This window comes from Asterias rubens, chromosome 11 (genome assembly GCF_902459465.1).
Source record: "Asterias rubens chromosome 11, eAstRub1.3, whole genome shotgun sequence".
NCBI lineage: Eukaryota > Metazoa > Echinodermata > Asteroidea > Forcipulatida > Asteriidae > Asterias > Asterias rubens.
Genome location: NC_047072.1, coordinates 15769379 through 15796156, shown reverse-complemented (window position 1 = coordinate 15796156; position 26778 = coordinate 15769379). Strand labels below are relative to the sequence as shown.

The 26778-nt window shown below is 37.6% G+C and overlaps 1 protein-coding gene across 1 annotated transcript; it reads right to left on the bottom strand.

Annotated features, from left to right (window-relative positions):
• Window positions 1–689: 689 nt before the first annotated feature.
• Window positions 690–26043, bottom strand: LOC117296736 (macoilin-like). Its single transcript, XM_033779780.1, has 11 exons — window positions 25872–26043; window positions 21679–21820; window positions 20791–20917; window positions 16220–16352; window positions 14589–14782; window positions 13580–14063; window positions 12530–12688; window positions 11646–11828; window positions 10532–10655; window positions 10080–10254; window positions 690–7863 (listed from the first exon to the last, which is right to left on the bottom strand). The coding sequence occupies exons 1-11, from the start codon at window positions 25949–25951 to the stop codon at window positions 7463–7465; spliced, it is 2202 nt and encodes a 733-aa protein (XP_033635671.1). The 5' UTR covers window positions 25952–26043; the 3' UTR covers window positions 690–7462.
• Between the last annotated feature and the right edge of the window lie 735 nt (window positions 26044–26778).

Below are 26778 nucleotides of genomic sequence, written 5' to 3'. Positions count from 1 at the left end.
TCGTTCCTAGCCTAACCCTGTCTTTTATGACCCTAACCATTAAAGGAACACGTTGCCTTGGATTGGACGAGTTGGTCGTTGAAAAACATTTGAAACCGTTTGTTATGAAATGCATATAGTAAGATAGATAATTCAAAAGTAGAATATAATGATCCACACAAATTTGCCTCGAAATTGCATGGTTTTCCTTTTACTTTGCGAAATAACACGGTCGGCCATTTATGGGAGTCAAAAATATGACTCCCATAAATAGCCGACCGTGTTAGTCGACGAGGTAAAAGAAAAACCATGCAATTTTGAGGCATGTTTGTGTAGATCATTGTATTCTACTTTTACATCTTTCTTACCATATACAATTTATATCAAACGGTTACAAGCGCTTTTTATAGACCAACTCGTCCGATCCAAGGCAACGTGTTCCTTTAAACACCCCAGCCTTTCCTAACCCTAACCCCTTCCCAACCCTAATCCTTTTGTTCCTAGCCTAACCTTGTCATATCCCCTCCTGACAATAACCTCTTTTGAGGCTGCTACAAAGGGCAGTTTGGTACAAAATGGTCGCTATGTTATTTCTACATAGTCAAAAGGAAACAACTTGTTATTGTTGTTTGTTCCCACTGAGGGTAGACAATTATCTGGGTTATACTTATCACACCAACAATGAAACAAAATGGAGAGACTCAAAATGATTAATTTTTTGCAACACACAGTTTTTAATGTTTTTGCCACCCATTGGCAATACAGCCCTACTATCCATACATACTCCATGTACAATCTGTAGCTTATAAAGCATAAGGATAGAGATTAAGCTGACATAGCCCAGCGCAAAATGTGCATCAATTAGCGACATACAAAGACTCCAAAAAGGCAAAACTAGGAATGGACTGCACTCACAGAAAGAAAACACATATCTTGTCCAATCAAAACACAGCCAAGTTAAAAATGTCTAGATAATTTGCATAAGAACTTTAGGGTAAACCAAGTGACCTATTTTTCAGAAAAAAGGTGCATGGTTTTTCACAAACCAATGTCAAAGGCCATATTATATAAAAGAACAGCTTAGCCTTAGGTTGCAGCTCTGGCTTTCCTCATTTGAATCATACTGTATGGAAAACCAAATACAGAGCGAAATAAATCAAGTCTTTCTTGGCTTTGCTGTAGAAATACTTTCAGATATTTTATGCAAATTACCAACATGTTTAACTGACTGCATCACTTTAGGAAGATAAACAAGGTTTCAAGGATAGTCAACAGTTAACAAACAATCTCTTTTCAATCATCACCTTCAAGGTTAGAAATTAACTTTTGTCAATAAATTCAACAGGATTGCTGACAAGTTCTCATCTTCAGATGTTTTGACAAATGAAGGGAAACTAATCAAGGTTTCTCTACTCACTCTCAAACCAATAGGAATCTGTTTTTGTTTTTTTTTTCAATAAAAATGTAAGTCTGATGACAAGTTCCTAACACAGAGCAACCACACTACCATTGTACCGTAACTCCAAAATAATGTGGTCTCTGCTATTTTGTCCTAAATCTATATGTGACCACATTTGTTAAGTGGCCACAAATACCGAGTTCTCATTTATCCAGTTGTGAATTTGATTTGAATACAGTTTGTTGCAATGACTTGCTTATAGTCACACAAGTGACTGCTTACATTTAAATTCAATGGACTAGAGATGGTATCGGGCAAGCTTTTGCAAACACTCATACACAATTCTGAAGGAATGCATTGCCTAATAGTACCAAGCTTGGTAAAAGCTTGCCTGAACCCAAACACTCATACACAATTCTGAAGGAATGCATTGCCTAATAGTACCAAGCTTGGTAAAAGCTTGCCTGAACCCAAACACTCATACACAATTCTGAAGGAATGCATTGCCTAATAGTACCAAGCTTGGTAAAAGCTTGCCTGAACCCTAACACTCATACACAATTCTGAAGGAATGCATTGCCTAATAGTACCAAGCTTGGTAAAAGCTTGCCTGAACCCAAACACTCATACACAATTCTGAAGGAATGCATTGCCTAATAGTACCAAGCTTGGTAAAAGCTTGCCTGAACCCAAACACTCGTACACAATTCTGAAGGAATGCATTGCCTAATAGTACCAAGCTTGGTAAAAGCTTGCCTGAACCCAAACACTCATACACAATTCTGAAGGAATGCATTGCCTAATAGTACCAAGCTTGGTAAAAGCTTGCCTGAACCCAAACACTCATACACAATTCTGAAGGAATGCATTGCCTAATAGTACCAAGCTTGGTAAAAGCTTGCCTGAACCCAAACACTCATACACAATTCTGAAGGAATGCATTGCCTAATAGTACCAAGCTTGGTAAAAGCTTGCCTGAACCCTAACACTCATACACAATTCTGAAGGAATGCATTGCCTAATAGTACCAAGCTTGGTAAAAGCTTGCCTGAAACCAAACACTCATACACAATTCTGAAGGAATGCATTGCCTAATAGTACCAAGCTTGGTAAAAGCTTGCCTGAACCCAAACACTCATACACAATTCTGAAGGAATGCATTGCCTAATAGTACCAAGCTTGGTAAAAGCTTGCCTGAACCCTATGACAAAGCGATTCTATCTTTAGTCTTCAGAACTCAATTTGATTATTCACTTTTGACCAGTCAAGTCATTGTATCAGACATTCAAAATCAAACTCACAAATAGCTTAGTTGGTAGGCCACAGTGGCAACAATTATTGAAAGCAGCCAAAAATGTTCAGTAAATTAAATAAATTTAAAATTTACTGCAGGAACAGACCAGTGATCTTCAGTTACACCTGGGCCCTTCTCCTCAAAGCCGCTAAGCAGAAATAATTGCTAAACCAAATACTAGCAGGGTATCAGTAGCAATCATGTGAAGGACACAGCATTGTAACTGGTACCCTGCTTCGGCTAAGCTTGATTTATTTGTGCTAAGCAACTTCTTAATGCTTAAGAAAATGGAGCCCTGTCCTTATTTATCATTTATTACTACAGTCGATGTAAGGGTTTTAAAATGAACAAACAAGATAAATTAAATATAATTAAAGAACTAAATTTTCAGAAACAAAAGTGTTTGTTATGACATATACTCGGGGTTAACCATTCATACCTTCTGTTAAAAAAATACAAATTAAATCATCAATATCAATTATTTTCTCTGCTTTGGTTGAGTTAATCAGACTACAATTTTGTTTATCTCTTGAAATAATATCTGTCATATTTGGAAGAGATTATTGAATGAAAATGTACCTTTTTTAATTTTTTACTGATTATAAAACAGAAACTCCTCCGAAACCAAGCTTTGCTTGGGATTATTCCACAACATAAAGACATTCTAATTGTTATTGCTTCTACTTCATTTGACATCAATGAAGGCAATTCAGAGATAAAACAATGAGATATTATCTTATGGTCAACACTTTCATTTATGATATATTGACTACAAACCTTAACAGCCAAGTCCAAAACGTTCTTTCTTTGTGTTGATGAAATCACCAACAATAAAAAGTGAATATTCAATAAGTATAGCTTGCAGGTCTTGACCAAGGTCTTATTATAGACCCCAAACCTCAAAGATGATACAACTCAAGAGGTTAACCAGAAACACACAACTTTTTACCCTTAAGTGACTGCTTCAATTTTTTTTCAAAGAAAATTGGAAGGCTCCAGGACCTTTAAGCACTTGATAATTCTAAAGGATATGTTTAAGCCCAACATTACTCTTTTTCTCACAAAGACATTCCGTATTTGGGTTTCTGAAAAGGGGAAAACAAAACTGGTCTATCTATCAACAATCTTGCAGGGTTAACAAATTTACCAAATTAAAATTATAGGCTGTATTATAAATCAAAACAAATCTAAATACAGGACCAAAATGAGATCCTAGGATGTGCATGGGTATTAAGTGTTGGGGTTTAGAAAAGTGAGATCCTAGGATGTGCATGGGTATTAAGTGTTGGGGTTTAGAAAAGTGAGATCCTAGGATGTGCATGGGTATTAAGTGTTGGGGTTTAGAAAAGTGAGATCCTAGGATGTGCATGGGTATTAAGTGTTGGGGTTTAGAAAAGTGAGATCCTAGGATGTGCATGGGTATTAAGTGTTGGGGTTTAGAAAAGTGAGATCCTAGGATGTGCATGGGTATTAAGTGTTGGGGTTTAGAAAAGTGAGATCCTAGGATGTGCATGGGTATTAAGTGTTGGGGTTTAGAAAAGTGAGATCCTAGGATGTGCATGGGTATTAAGTGTTGGGGTTTAGAAAAGTGAGATCCTAGGATGTGCATGGGTATTAAGTGTTGGGGTTTAGAAAAGTGAGATCCTAGGATGTGCATGGGTATTAAGTGTTGGGGTTTAGAAAAGTGAGATCCTAGGATGTGCATGGGTATTAAGTGTTGGGGTTTAGAAAAGTGAGATCCTAGGATGTGCATGGGTATTAAGTGTTGGGGTTTAGAAAAGTGAGATCCTAGGATGTGCATGGGTATTAAGTGTTGGGGTTTAGAAAAGTGAGATCCTAGGATGTGCATGGGTATTAAGTGTTGGGGTTTAGAAAAGTGGAAACCATAACCCGGCTGACAGTTTCATATTTTGGCCGATAAATAAATCTCTTGTTTCTGGTGACTAATTGAAATCATGGTGCAGTGTTGACTATTGTGTGGTGCTGCGGGAGATGGTAGTTTCACGCAAAAGGTGATTGCAAAGGTGAGTTCATCTCTCTCAAATTCTTGTACTTACTACAATTTGCAAACTTTGCGACATAATGCACTCAAGTGCTTGGCTTATAGCTTTCCTGTTGTAAATGAACTAAGGAGCTTTAGCCGGGGTTTAGAGAAAGCCCCAGGCTGGCAAAGGAAAAACAATTCTTGTGTACCAAGAATCATAACCACCACAGCACCCTGGGTACAAGATCAGATGCCGACCAATCATAAAATATCTACCTTTTAAAGGAAAGTTTGAGACTTTGATAAAGTCAAGTATTGACAGATTCAAAGATTAAACTAAGCATGAGAAACAAGAGATTATTTGTACATGGCCATTATTTGGACATCTTTATCGGAAGACCTGTCATGAGCTTCTGTATCATATTCATTTGAGACATGACTCAATGACACACAGAATAAAATACACTCAATAGAAATGATTCAAATAGAAGTTATTACAGCACCCAGTCCTTAAATAAAATGGTTTCATGTTCCCATTTGCTAAAATAATTCAAACAATTGAACAAGTATAAGACTTACATTGTGAACTTTTGAGGAATCAATCATGGCATTTTACATTTGTCAAGTATAAACCAGGGTTTAGTAAGACCAATGACCATCAGGTTGGAACTTAATAAACAAATTGCTTTATTAATTAAGTAATAGTGACAGAAAATGCCTTTAGTGCAACATCTTTCACTTAGTTATGTGGAACTAGTCAAACCAACATCACCTTTTTGTTTTCATCAGGTTCCCATTGTCAAACCAGAAAAAGAAAAAAAAGAAAAACTTGGATTACATTAAAAATAGAAGATTTTAAAACCATGTCACATAATTTGTAAACCAGCTTTGTTCATCGACTGATTCAACGTGTTTCCCAAGAAACCATAAGACACATATGAATGGAGTAAGAAACCTTGTTTAAACACAACACAAAAGACACATTCATGAGATTCCGCAACCACCTACAGTACATTCCTGATAAGTTTTGCAGTTCTTAAGAAAAGTTGAGAGAAAGTATTTTTTTCAAGCGTCCCAAGATGCACTTTTTTCCATTTGTAAACCTTGCTACTCCACTTCTAAAAAGCACATGTAAGACGACAAAGTTTCTGAAAACAAGCAATGTAATGGCAAAAAATAGCAATAACTGCACGCAATACTTGCATGCTTCTCTTTGCAATACAAACAAAGCATATGGTAAAATTAGACAACCATAACACATGGTTGTACAGTAGTCATACGGCTTACTCTAATACAGTACTACATCACTAGACTGGTATGTATACACAGAGAGGTTACGACCTATGACATTTGACCTCTGACCCTAAATGTCTCAGAATGGTTTTGACCTTAAATATTTCAGAATGGTATTGACCTAAAATATCTCCAAATGGTTTTTAATGGAGCGTTACAGTGGCTAACTTGAATTAACCTTGTGCAATTGATGTCATCAACCTATTTGTGATGACTTGATGTTGTTTATATCAGGTGCTTGATCACAACTGAAGGGTGATCAAACTACATATTGATTTGATGGCGAGTATGGAGAGCTGTTTGAGTTATGAGACCCACATACATGTATATAGCGCCACGTTTTCAACCAGAAAACACCTTCTCTTAACAATAAGCGTATTGAGTTCTTTTGTATGCGCTACACAAAACTTGTGACCTAGGGCTTTCTGTCCAATCAGAGGGATGATGCCATTATGGTAAAGTGTCTTTATACTCAAAGACACACAAGACCAATACCCAAGCTCTGACAACCTTGAGTCCAGTACACCAGACCGCTTTGCCACAACACTGCCACCGAGTAAACAAGACCAATACCCAAGCTCTGACAACCTTGAGTCCAGTACACCAGACCGCTTTGCCACAACACTGCCACCGAGTAAACAAGTTGTGTGTTAGCTGTTACAATCAAACAGAAAAAGACTCAAGATGGGCGTGAGCTTTGTGAAATAATTAGTGTTAAAGCAAAACACCAATGCGGTCTAGACCATTACAGAACAATCTTGATGAAGTTGGTTGAGTTTCTTCCTATGAGACTATGACTTTCAGTTACACAAGGTTTATGTTATCCCATTGATTATTATTATTTAGTTTGGATGACGTCAATCTATGTCCTTTTTAATTCCCTTCCTTTGATTGGGTTCTTCAAGAAACATATTTCATGCTGTTCTTAAATGAATCTAAATTAAATTGTCCATAATTTCAACCTCACATAAGATCAGACATTTTGTTTGGTTTCAAATGGATAAGTAATCTCATTTGGAATCACATTCTGATGAACTTTTGCCTTGAAGATGTTGTTGATACGAAAGGTTTGCATGATGAATAAAGTTGAGATGATTTCCTTTAGGAAATTAACCGTGATGTGGCACGAGATTCAACACTCCTACTGTCTGACCATTCAATACCATTCATTGAGGGTTTGAATGAAAGATGCACTACGTTAGACTGTAATATGCTATCATGTAGTAAATGTATCTACCAAACACAATCCCTACAGTTGAATGGTTTCAAATGGTTGGTCAACTTACTGGACAATGTTATGTCATTCTGAAAATGGTCAGGTAACCAAGTTTACAGGACTGCTCAAGAAGAAAGCCTTTCTGCTCAGGAGAACAAAAGTCACAAAATGTTAATGTGACATGGTGTTTTGGTTGGCAACTGTTTTCCAGTAAGCAAAAGTCTTTTTGCTTTAGCAGTTCTATAAATATAGGCCCAGGTCTGCGTAAGGTACTCTCTGTGTGGTTTTCTACCCTGTCTAGTTACTTTTTGGTCTGTATACAGCCGCGTTGGGATCCAACACTGACTTGCCATTACCAATACTTGGCACCGGACTAACTGAAGGAGACGGTGACTGTGAAGATGAAGAACCCTGTGGAATGGAGACTGGGGTAGATGAAGCCGACGCTCCTGTAGTCACTGACTGTGTGACCTGAACCCCTCTAGAAGCATCACCACCACCACCACCACCATGGGCATGAGGACTTACTGGCAGAATGACTGGAGGCTCTTCAGAGCTAACAAAGTTACCTGAATAGCGAGGAGTACCAGAGATTGGAGACGTGGAGCCTGAGTAGTTACTATGAGGCATTACGGCCATCACTTCAGCTATTTTAGTCTTCAGGTCATGAATCTCACGCTCTTTCTTCATCAGTGCAGCTGTAAACAAAGAAATATCAAAACTAGAAATTACTAGGTAATAAGTTTGCTTGGAAGTGAAGTTACAGAGTACATTCTCACCAAGATGATTTGTGAAATATGTCATTAAAAAACCATTCACTTCTACCCTTTCAGTTAAAACAGTGCCAACATCAAACTTGCTGCTTCACAATGAATGGACTTAAAAAACCAGGATCCTGCTGCGGACGCTACATGACAACCTAAACCTTGTCAACCATTGTCCCATGATACATTGTGAAAATGGTCTCTTCTAGGGAAAGAGGGCGCACTCTATTGTGAATTGCCCCGTACTTCCTCCTTGCCTTGGAGCCCCTTTAATTATTCCAGTTAAACATTTACAAATAAAAACACCCTTTACTTAATCGCATTCACATTAGATTAACATTCACCAAGACCATGGGTAACATTCCAATGGGTAAATCTTATCAATGTCCTTACTTGGACTATTTGACGTAGGTAAACTAAACGATGGTAAAACAAATTGACTGACTTAATATAAAGAGCACAATGCCAGTTACCTCTCACTTGATGTGACAAAAAACTAACCTTGCTTGTTAACAATTGTTGAAGAGAAGCACAGCAAATAAGTAAGACAACCGTGTGAGCAACGATATTCTCTCTTCGATGGACAATGGTAACCTTACAGCACTAGTCCTGCTACACTTGAGTGCTGCTTTTGACACTGTTGATCATAACATCCTTCTCTCTCGGCTCCAGAATCACCTTGGCATAGAGGACACAGCCCTAGCATGGTGCAAATCGTATCTCCACAATAGAACTCAGCATGTATGTATTGGCACTGCGATATCCGACCCAGTTGTTTTGAACTACTCTGTGCCACAGGGGTCGGTACTCGGCCCGCAGTGGTTTACACTGTACACTTTACCGATTCGTGACATCATCCTTAAATTTAATCTGAATTACCATGTGTACGCAGACGACACTCAGCTATACATCACGTTTAAATCTTCTCAAGAATACGCCAATGCATCTATTGCAAGACTTGAAAAATGCATCCAAGAGATTCGACGTTGGACACAACAAAACTTCCTGAAGTTAAATGATGATAAGACAGAGTTCCTTTTATTTGGGTCACGTCAACAGTTAACTAAGGTTTCAGTGCCATACATCTCCATCGGTGATGCTCGGATAGCTCCCTCGCTGAAAGCTCGGAACTTAGGGGTTATTTTTTATTCATCGATGACACTTCAGCCACACATCAACAACATTGTTCGTTTATCATCATATCACATCAGGAATATAGGTAAGATTCGCAAGTACTTGGACAAAAGTGCCACTGAAAAGGTCATTCACGCATTTGTTACTTCTCATCTTGACAACGGCAATGCTCTTCTCTACAGTCTTCCTAACAACCAGATTTCCCGACTTCAACGGCTCCAAAATACTGCTGCCCGCATTGTGACAATGTCTAGAAAATCCTGTGCTATCAACCACCATTCTGAAACAACTACACTGGCTACCTATCTCTCAACGAATCATCTTCAAGCTGATGCTCATTGTCCACAAAGCTCTTAATGGCAAGGCTCCCCACTATATTTCTGAACTGCTTCAAGTTTACACTCCATCAAGGAATCTTCGATCAAGTTCCATGCTTCTCCTCATTGAACCCAAGTCTCGACACTCATGGGGTGACAGGTCTTTTTCTTCAGCTGCGCCACGCATCTGGAACTTTCTACCACTTAATCTTCGATCTTGTGTTTGTACCGCAAAATTCAAGTCTCTTCTCAAAACTTATCTTATGTCACAGGTTTTCAATGACTAATTTTGTTGTTTCTGTTTTTCTTTGTGTTGTGTTTTTTTTGTTTTTTTTGTTTTTGGTTGTACTGCGCCTTGAACACCCAGCAGGGTGGATATGTGCGCATTACAAGTCTTATTATTGATATTATTATTAACCTACTGAGTTCTGTATACTGCTACGACAATCACACGAGTGTGAACATCACCAGTACAGGCATGTTGTAGTTTAGGTCAGTGTGTCATGTGATCATGGCTGTGCAGAAAACTAGACATGGTATTTTACTGGCTGGTTTAACCAGGATGAGAGACAGAAGGTGGCCGGTTAAACTACCCATTGGAGTCCGTTAAGTCACCTGGAACAAGGCTAAGGAAAAAACCTGCCTTGACTGAAGTATACGGGCCATTATTTGATTTAGAATGAGAGAGATAAATCTTACTCTGCATGATCTCCATCTGTCTACGAGCATCACCCAAAGCAGAGAAGAGGTCTAGCTTCAAACGAGTCTCAGCACTCAGGCTAGTCTCTAGCTTAGCTGTTCTATCTTGCATTGCCATCAGCGCAGACATTAAGATATCCGTTTTATTCTGCGTGTCTTGACGCTCATGCATTAACTAAGAGAAATAACACAAAGGAAAGTTTTACAATCGGTGGCAAATAAATATATTTGTTAACATAAAATGTTCATAGTATGTTGGATTTTGTTGGATTCTTCCCAATCCTCACAAATCTAAAACATGTTCCATTGGATAACCCTTTCAAACTCCAAAAGCATAATCTGTTGGACTATCCTGAATCCAACAGCATACTCGTTCTCTGAGACCTTTTGGTTAAGGTTGCCAAAATAACAACAAGGAGATGTGTGTCAAGAAACAATGTTAACATCCATACCTCTGTTTTTTTCTCCAATTCTCTGAGGTGATCATCTTTATCTCTAGATTCTTGTCGTAGACGTTGGATCTCAGATTCTTGATCTAACATCCTCATCCTACAAGTCTCACCACATTCTCCATATCTATAAATAAAATAAAATAAAATAAAATCAAATCAAATCAAATCAAATCAAATCATAGAGTATAAATCATTACATGGCTTAGGAGCTTGTCACATATAGATAGTTTCCAATGTATGTCACTTGGGTTTTCTCTTTGGATTGTGTCAAGTGGAGGAACTTTTCATTGCAGCCAAGTAGTTGACTGACCAATCATGCAAGGTATTTCATCTTCTTTTTATGCTCATTCATGCAAGATATAGATAGTGTCCGATAGATGGCACTTGGGTTTTTGCTTTAGGCTGCGCCAAGGAATGTCATCAAACTCCTGCTTGCATTTAGTTAACAAAATGACTATTATTGCCGTAAATATGACCGACTTTATGGGGACTATCTAGTGAAAACAGCCTCAGTACTCTAGTCATCACATGTTTTATACAGTCTGTCTTTTCCACATAATAGTCTGTACTTGCCATTTACCACAAACCTGACAAATTCAGGGGGGAATATTGTTGTTAAAATGAAACCCTTATTTATGTCAATTGCCACACATTCAACTTCCTTTACGTTGCCTAACATCCTCAAAGGGAAGGTACACATTTGGTTATTGTCAAAGACCAGTATTCCCACTTGGTGTATCCCAACATAAGCAACAAATAATAAGCCTGTGAAAATTTTGGCTCAATTGGTCATCAAAGTTGCGAGAAAATGATGAAAGAAAAAACACCCTTGTTGTACGAATTTGTGTGTTTTCAGATAGTTATTTGAGTGAGACATTACTTCTTTCTCAAAATCTCTGCTACTTCAGAGGGAGCTGTTTCTCACATTGTTTTATACTATCAATAGCCCACCGTTTACTCGTTACCAAGTCAGTTTTTATGATAATATTTGTTTTGAGTAATTACCAAACGTGTACCTTCCCTATAAGCAAATTAGCAAGGTAACTTGTCTCCCTGCATGAAGTGGTTAAACAATGCTGTCTTATGAATGATTCCCCCTGTAAAGACAACTTACCTTCCTGGTGTTACCATTGCTGCTGCCCTCGCTGCTGCTGCCTCTTTAGATTTACGGGTTTTACGTTCCTCTCGCATCAGACCTTCCAGAGACGTACGAGAATCACGCTCAGTCTTCAGCTGCTGTTCAAAACGAGCGATGTTCTGCTTATCTTGCTGTTTCTGAGTAACAAGATTATGCAACCTAAAAGAAAACACACAAAGTTTGAAGAGCATGGATGAAGGAACACATACATTGGGTGGGATTCAAACCCAAGACCTTTGCAATTCTAGAGCATGTCTTATCCTTCAACCACTCAGCTTTCTTTTCACAAAACTTGGGAAAGTATTAGGCATACAGTGCCTAACACACATCGGTGTATGACATGAGTAGAAACAAATAACATTCCTATTCCTGATGTAGATTTAGCATTCTTTAAATGGTTGATGACTAAGGAAAAAACTCCCATCTTCTATTATCACTGAAATCAAAGATTCAGGTGGACTGAGGCCTGTAAACCCAATTCCTGATCAATGGTCAGGCATGCCAATCTTACGCAAGTCTTGGGTCATCTGTTGGCAAGTTGACCTATGGAGTAGGGGGTTAAGGAATGTCACATGACCTACAATCCTCCAATCAAATGACAAGGTTCTACTTGGACGCCATATAATACCTTAAAAATTAGTTTTGCAAATCGTATTTTTTGGCAACTTCACAGTCAAACACATCTATAACCTTTTGACCATATGGTAAGGGAGGAATGCAAAGTTAAACAGGTGATAACTCCATGTTAGCCTCAAGGTTTTCCAGGGTTATCCAGGGTTCAACATCTAATTACCGCTTGTTTAGTTCTGCAATTGTCCCCAACTAGTAGAGAGTTTTAGAAGCCTATGTGAGCTACTTACTTTGTCTGCAAAGTCTCATAATCTCTTTTCATCTGATCTAACTCAGCTTGACTATGTTGCTCATCAGACAGTAGAGTGTTGACCTGTGACTTCAGATCAGCGTGTGTCTGACGACTCGCTTGTAGGTCAGCTTTCAGTCTCTTTATATCAGACTCCAACCTAATCAGAACAAGAAATAACTATTCATGAAGCTACTCCATCTTAATTCAAAGTCTTATATTTAAATTTGGCTGTTTTTCTATTTTTAATATTAATAAATATAATATTATAAATATATTTTTATATTAATATAATTTCAAAATTTTATTGTGTTTGCAGTGGCTGGGCACTTCTGAGAAACAGTGTTTCACTGAGAGGTTTTCCCAGGGTTAAAAAGAAATGAATCAAATAAAAAATAAATCAGAACAGGGAACTGAATATTCATGAAGCTACTTTATCCTCATCAGAACAAGGAATAATATCCATGAAGCTACTTCATCTTAAACAGAACAAGGAAATGAATATCCATGAAGCTACTCAATTTTAAACAGAACAAGGAAATGAATATTTATGAAGCTTCTTCATACTCATCAGAACAAGGAACTGAATATTCATGAAGCTATTACATCCTAATCAGAACAAGACAATGAATATTTATAAGGGTACTTCATCCTCATCAGAACAAGGAAATGAATATCCATGAAGCTTGTGCATCCTGGTCAGAACAAGGAAATGAATATTCATAAGGTTACTTCATCCTGATCAGAACAAGGAAATGAATATTCATGAATCTTCTGCATCCTGATCAGAACAAGGAAATGAATATTCAAAGAGCGTAAAGATTACATAATTCTGAGACAATTCAGCCCATGATGTCATTCCTAAACCAAATTTACCCAAAACTTGTTGTGTGCACTCACCACTGGGCAGAAACTGAATGTTATGGTTTCGCTATGACGTCAGAGGGTACATCATCTGAAGCTCAACTCCTTAGAGCCATTTCTTACCTAGGAAAACAACTCTCTTCCCTATAAATAAAAGCAACCCAAAGTCTGGGATCCTTTAACTCACCTCAAAACCTTATCATCTTTGACAGGAGCAGAAGGCACCGTACCATTAGCTATATCAGCATTAAGATTAGTATCTTTTTCCTTGTCTTTGTTTTCCAGCTTTGAGGCTAATGGTTTTGGCTTCTTACTTCCACTATGAGAGAGAGATGATCCACTATTATCCTTCCCTGGTGGATTCTTCTGACGTTGTCCTGACCCCACCGTATTATGTTTTAAGTTTTTAGCCTGCATCTGTTCATTTGCCAAGTTTTCCTTTGACCCGTCGTAATCGTTCACACTGCGCTGTGGCAGTCTAGTCTCAATCAAGTCTGGGTCTCCAGATTTAGAGGTGACAGTGGCATTGTTACTAGAAGCTTGCTTACGAGACGTCTCCTTGCTGCTTTTGTCATTGTCTGAAGAACCCTTAGTCCCTTGGATAACTGGCGACCCTTTTCTTGAGGTAACACCGTTGGACGTAGGCTCTTCTAGTTTATTTGATATGGCTCCTAATTTGAAACGCAAGGTACGAGAATTAGATCACAACATTGAAATATTCAACTGAATCATAGTTTTAACTCTAGCCCAGCCTACACCCATCACAATCCAACTGCATGTCTTGTATTGGGCCGAGGACTGCTTTAGTAAATACCAAGGGGGTTAATCCCACATAGTAACATCTCAGCCCCTCTCAGGTACCCACTTACACACCTGGAGAAGCAATTATGGTTAAGTACCTTGCTGGGTTGCAGCACACCCTGGTAGTGGGCACCAAGGGGGTTAATCCCACATAGTAACATCTCAGCCCCTCTCAGGTACCCACTTACACACCTGGAGAAGCAATTATGGTTAAGTACCTTGCTGGGATGCAGCACACCCTGGTAGTGGGCACCAAGGGGGTTAATCCCACATAGTAACATCTCAGCCCCTCTCAGGTACCCACTTACACACCTGGCGAAGCAATTATGGTTAAGTGCCTTGCTGGGATTCGAACCCACACTTGGATGATTCATCCATCAGAACTTGAGTCTCACCTTTTTGCTTCTCTGCTATTAAGACAGCATTCTGAAGCTGATGGTGCTGTTGTTGTTCTGGTGGCAAGGCTTGTTGTAACAGCTGGATGTAGAAATCGTTTTCTTTCTGGACCTCTTTCTGCTTCCGAAGTCTCATACGATCGCTGATGTAACTTTTAAAACTAATACCGAGTGTAACTACTGGATAACCAATGCTACAATGGACAAGAAAAAAAATCATTTAACATCACACATCTTATCAAACTAACAAAATATTTGTATAGGATTTGAGGCATTGCATGGTGAGGTATCAATGTATATTTGGTTTGCGGTAACACCATGTGTGTATCTACTTGCCAGGTAGAGTTGTTCTGCTGACGATGACTAGAGCAAGCTAGTCGAAACGTTGAGACCAATTCAGAACTGACTCCGCGGCAGTACAGTTAATTTCGATCCTATAAGCTAAGTAGTAGTCCAGTCTATTTTCTATACTATCCGCCCTGATAATAGTTAAAAAGCAGGACAGTTCTTTTCAGAACTGAGAAGTCTCCTGAACCTCCGATTATCTACTCCGCGGCAGAAGAATAAAGAAAGCCAGTTCTCTAAGAACAACTCTACCTGGCAAGTAGATACACACATGGTGTTACCACAAACCAAATATACAACAAAATATTTGTTTTTCATTACCAGGGCCCAATTTCAAGTACAGAAAGTATCTAAGCACAAAACAATTGCGCTTACCAGACCAAGGTTACGAGCAAAAATTACAAGTCATAATCTGATCTCAAGGCAATGACCAGAGGCATAAAGGCAATGGCCAGGGGCATAAAGGCAATGAACAGGGGCATAAAGGCAATGAAAAGGAGCAAGAAGGCAATGAGTAGGGGCAAGAAGGAAATGAGCAGGGGCATAAAGCAATGGGCAGGGGCATAAACGCAATGAGCAGGAGCAAGAAGGCAATGACCAGGGCAAGAAGGCAATGACTAAGGGCAAGTAGGCAATGACTAAGGGCAAGTAGGCAATGAGCAGGGGCATAAAGGCAATGAGCAGGGGCATAAAGGCAATGGTCAGGGGCATAAAGGCAATGAGTAGGGGCAAGGCAATGACCAAGGCAAGAAGGCAATGACTAGGGGCAAGTAGGCAATGAGAAGGGGCATAAAGGCATTGAGTAGGGGCAAGAAGGCAATGAGTAGGGGCAAGAAGGCAATGAGCAGGGGCATAAAGGCAATGAGTAGGGGCTAGAAGGCAATGAGTAGGGGCAAGAAGGCAATGACCAAGGCAAGAAGGCAATGAGTAGGGGCAAGAAGGCAATGACTAGGGACATGAAGGCAATGGGCAGGGCCATAAAGGCAATGAGTAGGGGCAAGAAGGCAATGAGTAGGGGCAAGAAGGCAATGACTAGGGACATGAAGGCAATGAGTAGGGGCATAAAGGCAATGAGTAGGGGCAAGAAGGCAATGAGTAGGGGCAAGAAGGCAATGACTAGGGACATGAGGCCAATGGGCAGGGGCATAAAGGCAATGAGTAGGGGCAAGAAGGCAATGACCAAGGCAAGAAGGCAATGAGGAGGCAAGAAGGCAATGACTAGGGACATGAAGGCAATGACAAGGGGCATTGAGGTAATAGCACAAATCATCAAGTATTTTATTTACCAATGTGCTGCAAATGGTCTACAGAGATCCAGATGAAAAGGTATGGCTGATCTGAATTCTCGCAATCGAACCGACGCCTCGATGTAAACAAACAACAGCCATAATGATACTGTGGGCAGACAGATGCCTCGATCTGTAGACAAAGAATACATCAATGGTTCATTAGTAACTTACCAATGTGACAATATCGTACCAATAAAAGATGCAATTACACACAATGTACGTAGTTCTCTCAACAAAATTCCAATCATATCCATGTTAATATTTCAAGGTAATGCTTTCATTTAAATTCTAGCTACTGATGAAGGCAACAGACTGTGTAATATTAAGAAGAGTAAAATGAATGTTATACCCTAGTAATTGATGTAAGGTTACATGTACATGTCTACAAGAAGTGAATGAGAACATAAGATTACTTATGCACAGTACATGGATTTGGATATTTTTTGAATGCTTAGCGTCTTTTGTGTGCATAGTGCATGTTATTTATTGTACTGTGTAGTTGTGTACAATGTACATGTACAGTACTTGTTCGTGTGACCCTAGGGCCCCAGTTCTTTGATAAATGATGGGGCTACCCTGGTTAAACAAGACCAAATGATAGTGCATCATGTCTGTCATAAATGACACTCCTGGCGCCGACATCCAAATAATTAAGTTTGTTGCATTGATGTAAACAAAATGTCAGCTAAATACAATTAGAGTATGGGATTGGAGTTGACTGTTGAACGCAACTAAATATAACCATAACTTATGTGAATTCTGTTGCATTTGGCAGGGTTAGGGTTGAAGAAACACTTTCCCCCACCTTCCATTTTTTTATTTTTTTTTACTTACTAATTTTATCCATTTATCTATTTACTTATCTATTTGTTTATTCATCATTATTTGGTTCTGTTATAGCTGCAAACAAAAACACTTCTCTGCAGAAATCATGCAGCACTCCATTTAAAAATATTCTCCCTCCAATTTGACATTTGTACATGTTGTAATTTACCTTATACATGTAATCTACAAATCATATTCACAGAGGGACACTGTCATAATGCAAATTAAGCTGGTAATAACATCAACTACAAGTTAATAAATCATTCCATCTACTGAGATGGGAATTATCCAAACATTAGGCAGGATGCAATTATTATTCCCAATGACCAGTCCACTTGTTGATGTCCAACCAACACAAATATCTCGCTCTTAATTTGATCAAATCTCTTTTGATTCATCTTAGTCAGACGACATTTGGTCTGGGGAAGATCCGTTACCATGGTAACTACACAATTTATGGTGATAGGGCAGGGAGTGGTGGTCTATGTTTTACTCTCCCGGTGGGATTGATGGTATTGTTAAGAGATGAGGTAGTATTACAGGGTCGTAATGTGATGTGTGAGTAGTGGACGATGTGCCACGGTCTGCCACGGCGTAGATGACGTTAAATGATGCACTTAGATTCATAATCATGTACAAATTGAAGAGACGTCTAGTGCACTGTGTAAGCATGGAAGTCACTTCACTATAGTGAATCACCATACACCTTACAGTATCTCATTCATGCCATTGTGTGATGAGGATTTATATTAATCTCTATGTTAACAGCTTATATCCATAATCAATGGATTATAAGATTAATATCAAAATATTAAAACAAAACAAACAATGTGGATAATAACTTCCTATTTGATAACAACTGCATTTGATTAAGAAACAATGAAGGGCCAAGACACATGAATTTTTACTGCTAATATTTGATTGGGTTTAAATGTTATTAACAATAGTTTCGGCACGTCTCACGCATATTGTAGAACCAACCATTGTGCAATTAACATTGAACCTTTTCTTACAATGCTTAAGTTTTATGTAGTTTTTGGGGAAGTCAAATAGAAACAATATGAAAGTAAAAACATTTCAATGAATGACTAAGAAAACCCTAGAATTAGAGTTGACCTCAGTTTCCGGTCGGTTACTTGTTCATTGTCAGTTAATGCTACCCAACTGACATTCTTTATGATGTAAGACTATGGAAAATAAAAAGTATTTGGGTCAGATAAAAAAATGTAAAGACTATGATGAGAGGAAACTAGAATGAAACCCAAGATAAATGTACTCAAAGAGCAAGAAACGTGATTTATCAGTAATTTATTTTACTCTACTGGAGTACTAAAGACCCAGTCACCACTCAAAGGGGTCTCTATAAATGAAAGCCCCATACAAAATGTGTGCCTAGAGATTTGGTTCCAAAGTAAATGAAATTAGAGGTAACTCTAGTTCCTTGTATGATTCAACTTAACATAGTCTAAGAGAGAGTGCAATGCACTTGATCATGGCTATGCATATCACTTGACATTTTACCACGTCTTGACAGTTTTTGAATATCTTGGAATATTTCCTTGTCTGGTAGCAAGGGGTTTAAAGGTTGAGTTGTTTAATGAATTGAACGAGAGGAGAAATTTACCGACTTTGTTCATCAACACAAAACTTTCATGTAAACAAATGTTTAAAATGTTTGTCCACAGGTCAAATACAACGTGTGTACTACTTATAAAACACTTAAAGACCAGTCAAAATTCACTCCAAATGTTTGATTGGTTAGTTCAGAATTGAAAAGCATCTCTATTTTCTTTGGAAGAGGGAACAACCTGGTGGACTTCTGAAATGCCAAGCTGCCGGCAAATCATTGAAAAAAGTAGCTTTTTTTTGTCAAGGTGATGCTAGCTAATACATATTTGCAATATTTAAACAAAAAACAGCAACGTAAGTGTCACAGTATATTTGAAAAAAACAGTGAATTCATCCATGCTTAGCAAGGTGACATCATATACATGTACCAACTGCATCTCCGGTCACAGCAATCACAAACTGACACCAACCCTCAGAAATCTGAGAAGCGACACATGAATCGATTCTCAGATTCAAACATTTGGAATGAAAAATTATCCAAACCATACTACTTTGAGAAGAATCCTTTCTAATGAAGTCAGTTTTTATGGCCATTACTTTATGGAGCAGATACCAATTTATGACGCCACCTTTAATAAGAACAAAATGACGAGGGTGTTGGGTGGGTGTGGGATGGGATTGGGGATTGGGTGGAGTGGGTGAGTTAAATGGGTATGGATTAGATTAGGTGAAGGGTTAGGGTGGGATAGAGTTGTGTTGCCCAGGGATAAGGCTTGGTCGGGTGAGGATTACAGTGGACCGAGGTTAAATTGATGAGGCAAGGATAAGTGGGTGTGAATTAGGGTTGGGTTTGGAATGTAATGCCTAATGCTGTCTAGGTGTAGACTCTTTAGCAAAGAACACCATTTTTGACTGTATTCTGCATTATTGCATCAACTCACAGTTCTAGTTGTGTGGTGTGCAAAATTTACAAATGACATCTCAATCCTTCCTCTGTATACTTTGCTGACCTGATCACAGGTCATATCGGTCATTAACAATTTCAAACTAATTAACATTGACTCTGGCTTCCTTTAAACACAGCTACAAAAAATCATTGTCCATTTGCCTCTCACCTAAAACAAACATTTCAAGTTTACACTCACTATACAAAGCAAACAATGATCATATAGAGAGATCTAATGTATGCTAGCTACATGTACATGTACGTTGTACATAGCCTCAAGTAATGTTCAAATTTTAAACAGCTAAAAATATTTTCCACTAATCTCAAACTTCACTACTTTTATAAAGGGTAAAACTTGGTTCTAATCATATAAAATATTTGATGAGATTGACTTTACCTTTATAAGTAAACTCAATTGTATTGAACAAATTTAACTGCAATTTCTTTTATATTTCCAGAAAGTAGTAGCTAATTTGAAATACATGTAAGTCGCTGAAAATCTGGAGCGGTTAGGTCAACGCAGGAAGAATAGTCTGTCATTTCACTACACAATCTGAATTCACATGTAACATTTAATACATTTGATTTTCAAAATTAAACCATCCAGCTTGACCACTTGGAAATAACTTTGACTTGTAGGGTGTTTCAAACAACTTGGCTTGTAGACCAATGTTAAGGGAGAACGCTGAAGTTATTTGAAGATGTCAAGTGTTTATTCTATAAATGAGAACTGTTGAAGAACTATAAGAGCTGAAGTTCGACTGTGATGCACACTTGCAGTCCTTAATAACGTGTTCGTACCACATTAAGTAAAAATCCAGTTCAAACACAAACGTGCTGTCCAATTTGATATCATGCGAAACTTGTTCAGATAAATAAATGACAAAAATGAGCCAAATACCAAACAGTGTCATTTTCTAACTTGGTCATACATGTATGTAGATGATACAAGTGTCATGAATTGCGGCAGGAACTCTTCTTCTGGTAAGCATAATTTTACTCTGCTTAGCTGCTTTTTGTGCTTTAAGCAATCTCTTGATGAAATACAGCCATTTCGTTGAGCACGAAACATTGCTACAGTAAGCACAACAAAATCATGCTTACCAGCAGAATAAGATTACCGGCAAGAAAAACATGCAGTATTTGTAAATGGTATCCAGTTAATTTTTGCTTAGCAGAAAGTGTAAAGTAGCATTCTTTATGATATGTTGGCTTGGTCATTACTTACCAGTATGTCCCACAAAATGCTGCCATACATATGTACTAGCAGCAAAGAAGAGCCAATGCACTGGTATGAAGAGTAAACAGATCATGTCTGATGTGAAGGCAATGAATATAAAGACCACAGAAAACGCCTGCAATCAAACAGATAACATGCATTCATTCATTGTTTGAGCAATTTATAAAAACAGAACTTTCACTGTCATTTTGTCAAGGTTTTTATCCATTGATGATGTTATACAATGCATGACTCATATAGAAACTGGGTTATGAAATAATGAAAATTGTCTGCATTTCTTGTATTAACTTTCAACATTCATTCTATGTTTTTCTACTCAGCTAACTAAGTAAGATACACCAATCTGAAGCTTTCAGAACTGATAAATATCTTCCCTTCAATTTACTCACTCCCATAAAGTTTTGATTTGTTTTTGTAATAATCAAACACATTACATCTAAAAAGGCTATAAATAAATTGTAAAATAAAATAATCATACATCACAGAAAAATGTTTGCTAAACAAATACTATGGGGAAATTTATGAGGAATACTATTTAAAGGGTGTGCACAACATTGGTTAGATTGTAAATCAATAAATTAATGTCCACAGATTTGCACAGAACTCAAATGGTATCAAGATGGTGATGGTGGAATATTGGCATTATATGAAGAGTGCATAGAGCTCTCCTCATACAGTGATGGTATGCTAAGATAAATACATGGTGCACAACAAACTCAACTTAAGATGAATCTTACTGTTTTCTAAAATCAAGCCAAGGGCAACAGAGGTCATACCCTTTGTGTTATTTCAAGCCTTTGTTTATGTTTTAAAGTGAATACTCAACAATAGGTAATGGTACCTTGACTTAAAATAGCAATTTGAAACATGACTTACCAGTCCCTGGTTCCTGTAATAATTATAGATGCTCCGTAACAGCAGCCACAAAGGCCACAGATACTCAAAGCGGAACTCCAAAATGAAGTCTAGTAAAAGGACAAACGCCCATATTCCCAAGAACTTCAGGTACAAGAAAGTACTGCAAATAAAGAAACAATAACAAACAATGGCTATTAATGTCAACTGCAAACACATCTTTCAAGTAATAAGCACAAGGAAAACCGGCTCTGAGGCTGCTGGTGCTACAAAATTTGGAGTGACAGATTTGAATGTAGAGCGGTATTTTAACCTGCAAACTCTAGATTTTTGTGACAGTGCTTTATTGCGTTATATTTTTAATATATATTATTTATTTATTAGAATAACCAAACATACACAAAAAATATATAAATTGCTAAATTATATTAAAGTTTGGTTCAATTATTTTAAATGCTTGCATTAAATGCATATCACCAACAGAAATAATGTACGTTTATTTATTTGTGATGTTTTGTACCTGTACAGTTTGTGTCTGCTTGGACAGTAGACAAATTATCATATTCCTAACAAATAGAGATTGCCTAACCTGAAAACCTATTTTCCATACTCTATAATTGATGAAATCAAATCCTTTTGAATCTCAAAACCTATTCAGACGCGTAGTTGGCTCAAAGCACTCAATGGCCTTCCTCTTGTTTATTCACCGCGTAGATGGCGACACTATCTGGCCCGAGGCAAACCTTTATATCACACTAGTTTTAATTGTGTTGCCTGATTTCTATAGCCTTTCATGTAACTCAGTTTGATTTGCCTTGCATAGAACCTTTCTGCTTTTAAATTACTGTTCAGGAAAGGTCGACAACAATAGGCAAGTATATTTGCTTCACATTATGATCTTGGCTGTCCAAGTTAACCATGCCCACAGATTTATCAAGCTATACAAACATAACAGTACTTGTACAATGTACTGATAATTTCTGACAACTGAAATTAAAGGACAACACAAGCAAATCTGAGATGATTGTTGTAATAAACAATGCATATATACACATATTGTTCTCAATGTAACTAGTCAATTTCTCCAACTATCCTAGTCAAGAGAATTATTGTCAAGTTTACATGAAAAACCAAGTATCAAACAGTAGTTCAAACAAGTATTTGTTTTGAAATTTAGCTTAAATTTAAAACAGAACAAACATTTCAAAAATTCAAAACCTTTTTTTAGCAACTTCTGCTTCTGTTTTTTGTTGTCTTTTCTTTTTCAGTTTAATGGTATGGTTTGTTTATAATTGTCTGTCTAATGATTTCTCTACACGGTCCAACCAGAAGCCGCAATTACCTTTCCCCATGCTCTGTTTTTTAGTGCAGACACTATAGGTCCTATAATAAATACTGTGGAAACTTATTTTGTGTAGTCTCAAATTAACATTCATATACTGATTTTTGTTAATTTGTTTCTTTTGTAGCGCCACAAAGCACATTGCCTTTATTTAGGTACATGTAGATGTGTGTGCCCTATATATTCTTGCTATTATACTAAATGTCTCCATGTATGCACAACACTTGTCAAAAGTGATGCATACAATTTGCTTACTATAAATTTGGTAGCAGAACAGGCTCCACCACAATTTGCAAACTGACTTTGTTTTTATATGGTGTATAAAAGATCACAAACAAAACAAACGCGTACTCTAAATGCAAACTAAAAAAATATACTGGTAGCTGATGAGCCCAAGGGGGCTGGTCAGAAAAAAAACATCCTTGGCAGGGCCTAGTTATGGTTCTACTGTATCTCTTTCCTGCAGTACTGTAGGAACTTATTCAAAATCGGGTGACCCTTAACCTACATGTAGTGACCCTTAACCTAAAGTGACCCTTAACCAAACCAAGTGACCCTTCATGAGGGTCATTAAAGGTCAAGGTGATCAAAGGTTACATAAGTGCATTCCAAACTTACATAGTGTAGAGAGCTAGTGGTGGGTAACATAAGAAAAAGTTGCACATTTTACATGCATGGAATGATTCAATCATTCAATTTTGCATTCAAACTACATGTATGTACCCACTGTGGAATCTGAAGCAAGAATGCAACTGAGTAAAAATCTTGTTTATTAAGTAGTTTTACATTTTGATAGTATTTTGTGATGTCATTACGTAGATCATTCATATATTACATATCTGCCAATAGGCACACAGGATACAAAGACCCCCAGAAAGCACCTGATCCGACCTACAAGTTACATGTATCTTAACAGACTTTCCAGCGAGAATACCATCTTTTCAAATTTAATACTCGGCTTGTTTACTTTTTCAGTTTCATCAATTTGTATAAATTATTGTTGTAGTTTTGCTTTCATTCTTTTTGCTGCTACATGTATACTTTTTACTCAATAGTCAATAATCAATAGTCAAAGTATGTCAACCACTCACAATTATTATGACAGTTCATTAGTTATTACCAGCAGAAATTATTTTTAACACCTCTTAAATCCAATCCAACCTTGACCAATATGTCCTGATGTTGATTGCATTTCATTTTAAAGCAACGTCAAGAATAAAGAGAATTGAATTGGATGTTTTTTAGCGGTGCTGTAAAAGTTTCTACTGAGCCCTACCGCATACTAACAATGTTTTCTTCTCAGTAACGGCTTGCCAAATGCTAATAATAACACCTGAGGACTACCAGTCAAATTTCACCCCCAAGTACTTGGTCCAGCCTTGCTCTATGCTCCAGCCTATTTGACATTTCATTAGTCACCATGGTCACAGGCCAAATCTCAATATGCAAATGTTCCCTTTCAAATTTATGAGGGGCTGGGCTAATTTATGAACAACAATTAGCTAAGCACAAAACAACATTGCTTACCAGAAAAGGGTTACCAGAAAGCTTAGTTGCAAGCAAAAAATATAATGTCCATATATGAACATATTGCAACTAGTTTCCTGCTTTGTTTTGCCTAGCAGATAATTATTAGGCACTATTGTCTTATTTCTTAAAGCAGCCAGTGGTTTACAGTACAGGTACAAGTATGATGTACATGTACAGTGTTGAAAAAACCAATGTCCAGTCACTAGTACATTTGACATTATAAGAATGGAAATAGAAAATACTCAAATGCAGGGAAAGGCATTTTTCCTAATAAGCCTGATGGGCACCTTTATAAGGAAACTGTTACAGCTACACAGATACAGATACACTCAGGGGCAACACAGAGACATGGAGCCAATTACCATGAAGTATCAAGTATGCTGTGTACTCAGTCAGACTCAGACCATGTGCATGTACATGGGTGAGTGACCTTGTTATAATACAACCCAATAAACCCAACCCATAATTCATGTTTTTTTTCCCAATATTTGAAATCATTCTTCAGAAAGCTATGTAACCGAATATCCACCAATAAATATGGATAACTTTCCGTATGGCGCCACCACTTTTTCACTCATTTTTACAAAAAGGGATATATCAATCAGGTAAATTAGATACTATATTATTTTATTTCGAATGAAAAAGTGGTGGCGCCATACGGAAACTTTTCCATAAATATGCAGATGTTCTCTAATAATAATATATGCAAAAGTACTCCAACTCTACAAACAGGAAGTGAAAGTAAGTAAGTGAGCATGCATGAACAACAAAAATCACAAAACTTGAATGAACTGATAAAATAATATTTCAACATGGATGAACCTTAGGTTTATTTAAGTGTGAGTAAATTCAAAACATCAATTATACACTTTGGTTTTTATGACTGGCCTCGGAGACTACCAATCAATTGATATTTGTATTACTAGCAATATCACCCCACCCACCACACGGTCCCACCACCACCATTGACCACCACATGTCACACTGTAGAATGCGCCTGGCTTGTCACACTAAATGGCCATGCTGTTTAATGTTTTGTCAACATTGAAAACTACCTTTCTAAATGCAGCCTTTTCAAACTTAAATCCAATGAATTAACAGTTGATTTATACGTTATAGATACCCAATATCCACAAATAAACATTTAATACATCATAATTTATATGTAACATTCAAAATTGTATACATCACTCAGCGAATAATGTGTTCACATTTTTTACATGGCGACCAATCTGTGCATTTACTAATGATGTGCAGTATGCAAACCCATTACAGTACACACACACACACAGACATCCTTGATTTTTTGTACCACTCTCTTATTTTCAATCAAAAATCTCACCTGCCGTAGATGCCTTCTGCGATCTTGTTTCGTTTCAGAGGGCGTCTTAGCTTACCACATTCGGCATTTCTCCTCTTCATATTCCTTAGTTCGGCGAACTTATGTTAGAATTTCGGCAAAATAATTACACGATGCCTTTCTCATCAGTAGCTAAAAATGTCCGCTTTCTTTACTGAATTTTACTCCTGTTGCATTTTTTGTCATGTAGTTCGTGATGTCTGTGTATCGTTTATTGTTGGTGACTGCGCATGCGCAATGACACTTGTCCCGGGTGCTCTCGCTCGATCTCTGTCCGTCCGTCTGTCTGTAACTTGTAAATTCCAAATAAAGAAGAACAAAGGGTCTTCTATTTTTTAGGCGGCATGTTGTTGCTTCTTTCCCCTACAAAGAAACTTCGGCTACTAAAAAAAAATTCACTGTGTTACACAAAAACCCCACCCCAAAACGTGATTTACGCCAATAACTTCCAATATCATTGGAAGTAAGGCGCGTAAATAGTGAAATGCTGTCATTAAATATTATTCTGTATCCGAAACGCACAAGTGACAAAGTTTGAAAATTGCAGCTTTTCCCCTAAAATTCTACCTTTGGTTGTTATATAACTGTCTAAAGCACTTATATTAGAATAAAATGGCGATCCTTTTTCGGAGATAATGATAGACCCCAAAATATACGAATGCAAGAGGTTGATTGTTTTAGTATTTATCTTTTTATAACCATGGGGGTAATTAAGTATGAAATTTAATTAGGAGGTAGATTGGGCCCCTGTCAGACGTTCAGGCTAATTAGGAGGTAGAAAGTTGAGAGGGCGCTGTTCGAGGAGACCGTTAAAAACATCACACACAAAAAAAACATTTGTAGAGGGCGCTGTTCAAACAAGGAGACCGTTAAATTAAAAACTCACCAT